Here is an 11,260-nt window from a genome sequence, read left to right as displayed (position 1 = left end):
ATAGTGCATTACACCAAATTTTATCGAAACAAAAAAAGATTGATTGATCCGTTGGATTTCAGCTATTGAAATCACACATAAGCTCTATATGTTGGTTTATACAAATTCAATATAAATTGATATATTTTTTTCTATTATTTTTAAAGGAAAAATAAAATATAAAATTAATAATACACAGCTTGATTTCATCAAAATCCAATGGATTATATCGAGATAGATTTGATTTCAATAGCTGAAAGTTCATCAATTCACTTTAGCATTTATTACACCAATTATTATCATTTTTCTTTAAAAACAAATTCACACACACAAACACACACACACACACACATATATAATAAAAGTTTTTCACATTTTGATAGAGCAGCCTTTGTTTGGTTTGTTTTCTTTCACACAAACTCAGTCATGTCTCCATCTTCAAAACCCCTCTCTATCTCTCTCTCTCTCTCTCTCTCTCTCTCTCTCTCTCTCTATCTCTGATTGCTATAATGCCCCTCTACCCCTCCTTTCCTATTTCTGACAATTTCCCTTTTTCATTTATTTTCTCTTTAGTCCCTCCCTTTCTTTTTCTTTTTCCATGGCAACCCCCCTCCAAATCCCAATAAATTTAGCTACTGGCAGCCATAGCCAAGAGCTATCCTAAACTAAACCACCCCCTAAACCAGCTGTCTCTCTTTCTGTCACCTTCTCTTTTCTTCCCACTCAGCCTATTACTACTAGAGATGATTTTAATTATATACCATGAATCAAAAGGATTTCATATCGATAATAAATATAACAATCTTTTTATAAATAATCGTTAAACATAACAAAAAAATATCACCTATTTAGCATAATGAAAACAACTTCACCAATAAGAACTTATAAGACCTTAATATGACCACAAGATTCTAAGTTCAAGTTCATCCCGTTTTAACTTGTACTAAAAACGTAACAAAAATAACTTAATAATTATTTTAAGTAAATTTTTTTTCATTTTATGACTTATAGATATCTTTCGATTTATCGATATGTCTATGATTTACATAAATATCTTTCGATATTTTATTAATATGTCCAATTTTGATACTCAATCCAACTATTCCAAGTCAAATTTCCAACATTTCTATCAAATTTCTATTTCAAAAGTTAAATGACATGACATAGATTTGGATGGACTACTTTGTTGGCTAAGGGATATAATAGTTTGCATTTATTAGTGTAAACCATTTTAATCCGAATAAGAAAATATCAACCACCATAACAAAAACTAAAAAAGAAAAACTTTAAATGACATTGTTGTAAATAACTACAGGTTAAAAGTAATCGTAATCATCACCAATATACTTGAAACTTCAAATGTGGAATGAAATATAATAACTATTTCATCGAACTTCAATTTTCGATGTTAATATTGAAAAAAATGAGGTATTTGTACAAACAAATGATGAGGTTTGATCATTAATTTATAGCTTCAACATGAATTAGTAACAAAAATGGGTTACTATAGAAGATTTTGGTTTTGTTTGTAATGTGATTTTTAAGTCTAAATATACTTTGACTTCATAGTTAAAACTAGCTGTCTATTCCACTACCATGCACGTGCCATCATGTGATTATTAGTGAAAATTCAACCATTTCTTATTCTTCAAAAGAACATAAAACATAAAACATTACATTCAACATTGACAAATTACAAATTTGATATTACATAAACCACAAAAGGCAAATTTCCATCTTCTCAAAAAGATTCATTCATTATATTCTTTTTCTTTTTTTCATTCTTTCTCTTTTTATGTTTTTGATTTGTACTGTGAGAAGTGAAGAAATCCACTGTGCTTTAAACGCACCTTGTTGTTTGTTGAATTGCTTCTTCATGATTCCCCCTTTTTTGATCTTCATCCAACTGCATTGGAAGCAAGCAAACTATTCAATTATTGTCAGAGAATATGATGAAACTTGAAATTGGGAATCACTGTTCTAACTACTTGTAGAAAGAAACAGAGATATCAGCCGGGAAAAATGGGGGAAAATGGATTTGATTGACAGTCAAAAACTCACCGGAAACAGAGTGTTTTAGTTGTTTTTTCAGCTTCTGACGGTTAACAATGAAGGAATAGAGTTCAAATCCGGTGATGGGTTGCTTTCTGTAGCTTGTCTGATTATGGAGCGTTTCCGATCCTTCGAATTTGACGGTTTAAAAGCTCTCATCGGACTTGCAAATGCCCACGTCCATGTCCTGCTACGGCCACCGCTTATTACTGGCCCTACTACCGGAGTTGGTTTACGTGTGAGTTCGTCAGCGGAAGATGATGAAACTAAGTAAGATGAGGAAGATGACGAAGAAGAAGATGAAGTCATCATGAATCCACTGAACAATACCGGAGTTGGTTTACGTGTGAGTTCGTCAGCGGAAGATGATGAAACTAAGTAAGATGAGGAAGATGACGAAGAAGAAGATGAAGTCATCATGAATCCACTGAACAAACCACCGCATTTTACTCTTTCTTTAATACAATGATGGTCGACGCCGGCGCCATTACGGTGGCTGCTGGAGTTTCCATTCGTAGAGACTTTCGACGACTTGCTTTCTCTCTGAGACTCGACACGACGGAGCGTACAATCACCGAAACCAGTAGAGATTCTCTCGAAAAAATCGCCGGAAAAGCTCCGACTACCGCAGCCGACGGATCTAGATCTCGAAACCTTCCGCTCAAACGACGTTGCATTGCCATTAGGGCTTTCATCCTCCTCTAAAATCGTATCGTTCACCCCCAAATTCCCACCACCGCCGCTAGTAGCAACTCTCTCCACTTTCCTCGGCGCGTGAGATTTCGAAGACGACGGCGCGTGGTAATACAAAAAGGACCAAAAACCCCCTCGGTGCTTCCTAGGGCTAAAATCGACGCCATCGTCACCATCAACAAGGAACTGCCCTCTCCTCGGCGCGGTGGTGGACTTGCTCCTCTTAAAAACGACGTCGTTAGTCCGATTATACTCAGCCCCCCCAACCATAACAACTTTCTTCTTCTTTTTAGCTAACAAAAAAGGGATCCGGGCCCGCTTGGTAGTATTATCATGATGAAAATGACAATCAACAACTCCATTAACATTGAAATTAACAGTTTTGGAAATGGAACCGGCATTCGACGGAACACTACCATTAACATTATTATTAATGCTACTATTGTTGTCAGATCCAAGGGAAGGAGAAGAAGGGGAAGAAGACGAACCGCGAATGGGAAGAGGGAGGGAAGAGGAAACGAGCTTGCCGAGCTTTTCTTGAAGACAGAAGGCACAGATACCGCCGGGATTGGTGCGGTAAGGATGGTCGGTGCATTGCATTCCATCGGAGATGTCGTCGTCGAGGCCAACGCCGACCTTGGCGGCGGCGGGGGGTGGGGGAGGAGGGAGAGAGGGTTTGAAGGAGTCAATCTTCATGATAGTGAGTGGGGAAAAGGAGTGGAATGAGACGTGAGGGAAGGAGAGGAAATGGAGGAAGAAGGAGAGGAAGAGAGGGGAAGAAGGAAGAGAAATGGCATTGAAGTAAGGGAAGGAAATGTGGGGATGATACTGAGAAACGAATTGACGAGAGATTTCACAGTAGCACGTGGAATACTGACTCCACCAAATGCTTTCTTTTCTTTTTTTTTACTTTTCTTTTTCCCCTTTCTCGATAATAAATGTCATGATAATAATATTAATATTATTATTATTATTATTATTATTATTATTATTATTATTATTATATGGATGGGTTAAAAATAAAATATTCTTCTTGTTTCTAGATGAACAAAATGATTTATGGAAAAGTTAGTGTTATGATAATAGTCGTGGAGTTATGATAGTATGTGTTTGGGGAAATGGTTAGGATATTAATGTCATTATAGTATATGTTTGAGGAATATTGGGGAAGAAGAAGCAGAGAATTCGCGTCCAATTCAAAGCGGTCTGTGGTAGTTTAATTAAGCAGCTTTTGCACCTCTTTCTATGGGTTCCGGTTGAACGTCTTCATGAGATGTTTTCATCCTCTATCGATAGTCTTCCGGATGACTGGTTTTTATCCATATTTCAACTGAGGGTAGCTTCTATTACTGAATTATCTTTGTGATTCCTTCCTCGGCAGCCATCATTACTTCAGCTACAGCTATAACTGCTAATTGCAATAGAAAAATGAAGAATTATGGAAAATCTAATCCTAGGTTTTTCATAATACTTTCCTCTACATAACTCACTCTATTTCACCGTAATCCTAGGACCAAACGCTCCCTAAAGCTTGAATGTAATTGTGATTATTGAGAATTATGTGAGTATTATAAAGTGTGAGTGAGACGTCGATGATAAAATAAAAATGAGATTTTAAGGTAAAGTTTGATTGAAAACTGTCGGAATGAAATGAATTTTACAAATGTTTGAAGTAGTTTATAGGCGTGTAAGAGTTAATGTGATTTATACGTTTCTTTGGTGAAATAGACAATTAGAATTGATGGTTACATAACTAATAATTCAAATTGAGATCTTTTAGGGAGTAGGGTCTGGATTGATTTGATCGTAAATAATCGAGAGTTCAATTATCAATAAATTATATGCGTCGTGTGAATATTGTTAAATGAGCGTGGTTCCACTATTCTCCTTGTGGCTCAATGTACCTTAGTTGTTCTTGAGTTAATTGCCTCGTGCATGTTTATTAAACTTTTTTGAGAATTTGAGTGGAATGCGACCCATCTAAAGTAAGGAATAATAAATGGTAACAAGTCGTATAGCTTTAACTACAAGGCCAAGTCTTCATTTTGTCTTCGTTTAACTTAAAATGACTTTATCAATTTTAAATCATAAACTTTCATAAATATACCGATTTACCCAATCCTCCAAAGTCCGTTTTATCAATACCATGCAAAACTCGTAATTTAAGACAATTGATCCATAAATTTTCCCAGGTCAAGGAATCTATACCTTTTTTTATTATTACATTTAAGAATCATATACGTATTAATTCTAAAACATACGTAGATTTTTTCAAATGTCAACTTTACAAAAACCGAAGACCGTCAAATAAAATTTTGTCTAAAAACTCTAAATCGATTCATTTAGAAAATTTAATTCATACCATGTCTACAAACTATCGTATAATCGATAAATCTTACTAAAAAACAATAATTTAAAAATAAAGCATTTAAAATGCACAAAACTTCCTAAAATAAATACATGAAAATATCACGACAGAACATTCGTTACTAGTCTATACGATGATACAAATAGAGACGTATAGTTCATCACGATTCATCATAGATATACCAAAAAAAAAATAATAATAATAATAATAATAATAAAGCATTTAAAATGCACAAAACTTCCTAAAATAAATACATGAAAATATCACGACAGAACATTCGTTACTAGTCTATACGATGATACAAATAGAGACGTATAGTTCATCACGATTCATCATAGATATACCAAATAAATAATAATAATAATAATAATAATAATAATAAAGCATTTAAAATGCACAAAACTTCCTAAAATAAATACATGAAAATATCACGACAGAACATTCGTTACTAGTCTATACGATGATACAAATAGAGACGTATAGTTCATATCACGATTCATCATAGATATACCAAATAAATAATAATAATAATAATAATAATAATAATAATAATAATAATAATAATGGAATGGTCAAGAGGTAAGTGAAGAAGAAGAAGAAGAAGAAGAAGAAGAAGAAGAAGAAGAAGAAGAAGAAGAAGAAGAAGAAGAAGAAGAAGAAGAAGAAGAAGAAGAAGAAGAAGAAGAAGAAGAAGAAGAAGAAGAAGAAGAAGAAGAAGAATTATTATTATTATTATTATTTATTTTACGTTTTTTCTTTAAATAATTTGAATTATTATTATTATTATTATTTATTTTACGTTTTTTCTTTAAATAATTTGCAAATTTCTGCTACGTTTCCCCCTAAGCCCAAAGCATCCCATCGTTCCCATACACAAAAAATCCCAATTTCCCAATTTCCATTTTCTTTTTAATATTCCCACGTGTCCTTTTTTAATTGCTTCACTTTTAGATCCAATTTATTACACAATCCAGACTATCCAACCCATAGGTTGAGTTGGATTGAAAATTTTAATTTTTTCGAGTTGAGAGTTAAAAAATTCGAGTCAACCCAAAATAACTCGAATTATATATATATATTGTGGATATTTTGTTATTTATTTATATTTATAGATAATGTTTGAAATGTTGAACTTTTATGGATGCTTGAATTTTTTGATATGTGTATTTATCGACTTATAACAATTTTAATCCATGTTAGTAATGAAAAAGAAAAATACAACCTAACCCATATATTTAAGTGTTGGGTTGGAAATATAATTTAGGTTATTCAGGTTAACAATTCAACCAACTTGAAAATATGTGTTGCGTTGGAAATGTCCCTCAACTCAAACCATTTACACCCTATCTTAGATTATATTATATTAATCTTGATATATAAAAAGGAGTAGTAATTGATTAAATAAATAGTATTTTTTAAAGAAAAAACGTAAAATAAATATAACATTTAACTAAATATTTACGCTTCATACAAAAATTTAGGAGTATTTTTTTTGTCTGGCTTTGTTCAGCGTAAAAAATTCGTCAAATTTTTCTCTTTTAAAAAAATCAAATCTTTTAATTATATTTAGTACTACTAAAAAAAATGATGAAAGGAAAATGAATGATATATAATATAATGACAAAAATTTGTGATATTATGTATTTTTAAAGATAAAAATGAATTAGTTTTGTTAACGAAAATAAAGAGAGAAAATTATTTGTAATTACAATAAAATCTCAAATCCTCTAATTTCTAATATCTCACTTCAAATTAAGTATTACAACAACTTTTGTAACAAAAAAAAAAATCATATTCTCCTAAGTTTAAAAGTAAAACCTCATTTTCTTTTTCCAACCAATTTTTTTTTTTTTAAATTGAACTCCCATCCTATGTGTTTTTTAGTAATGTTTATTGTGGCTCTCATTTGATGGGCACTTCCTTCTAACAATTGAAATAAAAATAAAACTTATTATTATTATTATTTCAACTCCACGCTTGCCCAATTAATATATATAAGGAAGCAAAAAAAAAAAAAAAAAAAAAAGTAATAATTATTTTTCTTGGGAATTTGATTCCAAACTCAGTATGTGTATTCTAACTTCCACCGTTGGATTAACATCACATCGAGATCTTCGTTGAATTTGTCTTCTTTTTCTTCCCCCTCTTCCCTTTGCCCTCTTGAGTCTTCAGCGTGGTGCCCCTCTCCTCTACTACTCCTCCACGGTTGGGTTGGATTTTCTATTCTTCTTCTTCTTCTTCTTCTTCTTATTATATACTTTGTGGTCTACTTTTTGACTACTTACCACTTTTGATTCAAGCAATCAACTTAATATCACATTCACTCCCATACACATCTAATCGAGTTGACTGACAAAAACGAAAAACGCATTTACCATTTGATGAAATATATCAATAATCGAAGAGGTTTATTACTTTGTTATTTGTCTCGTTGTTTACTTCAATTCCCCTTGCTATCCTTTCGTCTAATAATTATGGACTCTCCAAGAATAATTCCAACCAATGCTCTCTTAAGAGTTGTTTGACCTACTAACTATTTAAATTGGTTGGTATACGTAATTCAATTTTAACAATAAATACGTTTAAATTTTATACATTCGTCAAGTCATTTCGCGCGTTATATATATATATATAGACTCCATTGTTTTTTTTTTTTTCTATTGAAATTTCTCTAGTGCTATGCGAGTACGATAGTGTGTTCACGTTAAGTTATTCTTCATAAATATTGTATAAACCTTGTATCAATATAAGCGAAACTCACTTTAATTTTAGAAGTGTTTTTTTGACTTCATGCATATTGAATGAAGATAGTATGGAAGCGTAGTATTGAAAAATATTCTCTTCTCTTGTATATCTCTACTTTCAATAATCGAGTAACTCTTTATACTTTATCCGTTCATTGAATAAGTTGATTAATCTTATAACTATATACCACAAATGCAAACTTACTGACTTTAAATTTATTGACTATACTTGGTGTGTCAAACAATCCCTGGAATGTTTGGATTGGATTAACTTATAAAAAAACGTTTTTCAAATAGTCGCTTTCATTTAAACAAATTGGATAAAACCATTTAGAATAAAACACTCGTGTGTTTCACAGCTATCTCTTGTAGGTGTTTTTATTACAAATTTGTTTGGTTTGTCGTATACTATAAATATTTGTATTAATGCAAAAAAAAAAAAAAAAAACTATAAGATACTTTGAACTAATAATCTAAAATAATTTCTTATTGCTATGTATATCTTTTTAAAAATTATCAGAATATTCTCAAAGTCATCTACCTTCGGTTATGTCGTCATACCTATCGTCTCTATTTGCCAACCAACTTTTTCTCTCGTAGTATATTATCAATAGTTCATGTATAGTATCGCTTTTTTTCCCTAAGCATATTTACTCTCAATTCTTTTAAGAACCATATATGCGTGTTAAAAACCGTTAAAACTTTTTAATGGTTTTCTTTCCAACAAATAACAAACTAGGAAAATTGTTATTTTGTTAATAACAATTTTACAAAATTTCACTTTGCAACTTACAAGTTAATGATTTGACTTAAAGCTAAAATGAACACGATAGGGTATGAGCCTCATCAATATAAATTGATTTACTATTTTGAGCACTACATATTTTGTATTACATGTGAATGTCGAGCTAATTTGTGTCTCTCAAATTATCTAAAAGCTAATAATTTGACATGTGAAATTAAAGTACACATTAAAAACAAACTAGATATATAGACTCATATAGGTCATCCTTTCTTTCTTTCTTTCTTTTTTGTCACTGATTGAAAATGAAATCATACTCGTGAGTAAATTAAGTTTCATATGTCAAATGGTAAGTCAATGATATGCCCAGTGTGTCTTCTAATTTAACTATACATCCTTTTTACTTACAACATTTGATCTATACAGTGTATATATATATATTCTATATAAAAGGATGGATGTGAAGAAATTTTTTGTTTCCAATTTAATCATTTATTTTAGTTCATTTATTTGTTTTTTACTTTGGTTTTATTGTAATTTGACCTTTAATTTTATTTTTCAATTTTAAATTAATCATTGTAATTATTGCCTCATTTCTCCCAACTATTCACATTCTCTTCTCGTATTAATTTTTTTTTTTTTTTTTTTTTATCTTTTTCAACATTTCAAATTATTCCCTTTTGCCTTATGACTTTATTTTTCAATTTGAAATTAATTATTGTAATTATTGTATCGTTTCTCCCAACTATTCACATTCATTTTTCCTATTAACTCTTTTATATCACTTTCAACATTTCAAATTATTCCTTTTTCAAATTTTTTGATATAAATATATCATTCTTTTTTTCTCATTCATGTTCACAAGTCACAGCAAAATACTATTAGTGGAGAATAAATCAAATCGTGTTTTTCTATTTTCTTCTATTATTTTAAATTTATTTTGTTGTCTATTTATATAGAAGTACGTAAGGTTGTGTATATTCCTTTATTCATAGGGTTCTTTTTAGTACACAACATAAGTTGAGAAAACTTGAACCATGTAATATTGAGAATGTCTATGCTCTTTATGTTTAAATTATGTAATATTCATAATTTTTTTTAGTGTAACAATGGGAATCTTGCTCATGTTTTTTTCTTCATTTAATTTTTTTTATTAAAGCCATTTTATTAATGAAATTGTTGAGTGACTTATACTTTGATGTTGTTAAAGCAATGTAAATACTGTTGAAATTTATTAAATATACATACAGGTAAATAAAATGTGTAAAGTAAGAAATATTAAAATATTTCCTTTTAATTTTTTTAACCTACAAAATCATTAAAAAAAATAGGATTTCAAATTTACAATTTCATAATTTCAAAAGAAATATGATTTTGGTGGATATTTTACCATTTCATTATTAATTTTTTTTTAGTTTTGCTTTAATAGAAATTTTATCATTCACATAGATTTAATATCGTTTGTGGTCATTGAAGTTACACACTTCACTAATTTTTCATCTTCTTATTAAAAAAAAAAAATTCAATTTCAGAACCGATATTAGATAATGCTATATGTTATTAGGGTCATAATGTAACTTTTCTATCTTCCATAACCGATATTACATGATACTATATATTATTACACAACTTGACAACATTTCAATCTTCCACTTTATTTGGATATATATAGATTAAATGGTTAAGTTTGTAAATTGTAAACTTAAGATGTTAAGAAATGGAATTTGAATTGTGCAAACAAGTCAAATTCAAAGATACATTTGAAAAATGACACAATTGTCTCTTTACTAAATAAATTTATTTTCCACTTATTACGATGTGAATATAAAAAATATTAAAATGATTGTTCCAAGTTTATAAAATTAAGTCAAAACTATAATTTTTCTGGTGTGATTTTCACGTGCATCGCATGTGTTGTTTACTAGTAATATGAAAAAAAAAAAGTTAAGTAGATTATGCTCCTGGATCCTACATATGTGTTAAATCAAAGGTCGACAAGTGTTTTCTTCATAAAAAAAATATAATTTTTTTCTTTTAGAAATTAGTGTAAACTAGATTGCACCTAAATATTGCTAGTTTGAACTCAATTAAGAATTTGTAACGCATTCAATGTATAAATTCATCTTTTAAAAAGATTTAAGAAACATAGAAACATATTTGTTTTCGTATTTAACTTATTTTAAATACTTCAAAGGTTAAAAAGAAGGTGACAACGACAAACACAACAATCAAAACTAGAGTATTAACAAATATTATAATGCAAAAGATTTTACAGATATAACAAAAATTGGATCAAACTATCAAAATCTATCAACGATAAAGTCTATCACAAATAAATTTATCTACATTTACATCTATTTAAAAGTATTATATTCTTAATTATTAGCCCAAAAAATATTATTGAAAACGTTAAGCTCCAACCGAAATGTCCATTTAACCCGTGGGTCCTCCTCAAACGAGGTAGGGATTCTCCGAACAAACGGAGAATGGGGGAAGGAGTGAAAATTATTTTTTCCTGTCGACATTTCAAGGCCAAGAACGAAGAATACATTCCTCGACCTCGACCTCAACTCCGAAAGAAAAAGATTGTATATATATGTATGTGCGTATATACATATTTATTTATAAAAACACAAAAAAGCGAAACAAAATTAGAAGTGAGAAATATTTATTTGGGAACTC

At 30.1% G+C, this 11,260-nt stretch overlaps 1 protein-coding gene and 1 long non-coding RNA gene across 2 annotated transcripts; both read right to left on the bottom strand.

The window, feature by feature from the left end:
* Positions 1 to 1,592: 1,592 nt before the first annotated feature.
* On the bottom strand, positions 1,593 to 2,358 carry LOC127151742 (uncharacterized). Its single transcript, XR_007824907.1, has 2 exons — positions 2,041 to 2,358; positions 1,593 to 1,885 (listed from the first exon to the last, which is right to left on the bottom strand). It is a non-coding gene; the product is annotated as an uncharacterized LOC127151742 (long non-coding RNA).
* Positions 2,359 to 2,364: 6 nt separating this feature from the next.
* LOC103497842 (uncharacterized) lies at positions 2,365 to 3,596 on the bottom strand (the record flags this gene model as incomplete). Its single annotated transcript, XM_051091876.1, has 1 exon — positions 2,365 to 3,596. A coding segment is annotated over exon 1 (1,056 nt), but the record flags the coding sequence as incomplete, so codon positions are not given.
* Positions 3,597 to 11,260: the final 7,664 nt, after the last annotated feature.

The sequence above is a fragment of the Cucumis melo genome, chromosome 11 (assembly GCF_025177605.1).
Source record: "Cucumis melo cultivar AY chromosome 11, USDA_Cmelo_AY_1.0, whole genome shotgun sequence".
Taxonomy (NCBI): domain Eukaryota; kingdom Viridiplantae; phylum Streptophyta; class Magnoliopsida; order Cucurbitales; family Cucurbitaceae; genus Cucumis; species Cucumis melo.
This window is presented reverse-complemented; position numbering and strand designations above follow the sequence as displayed.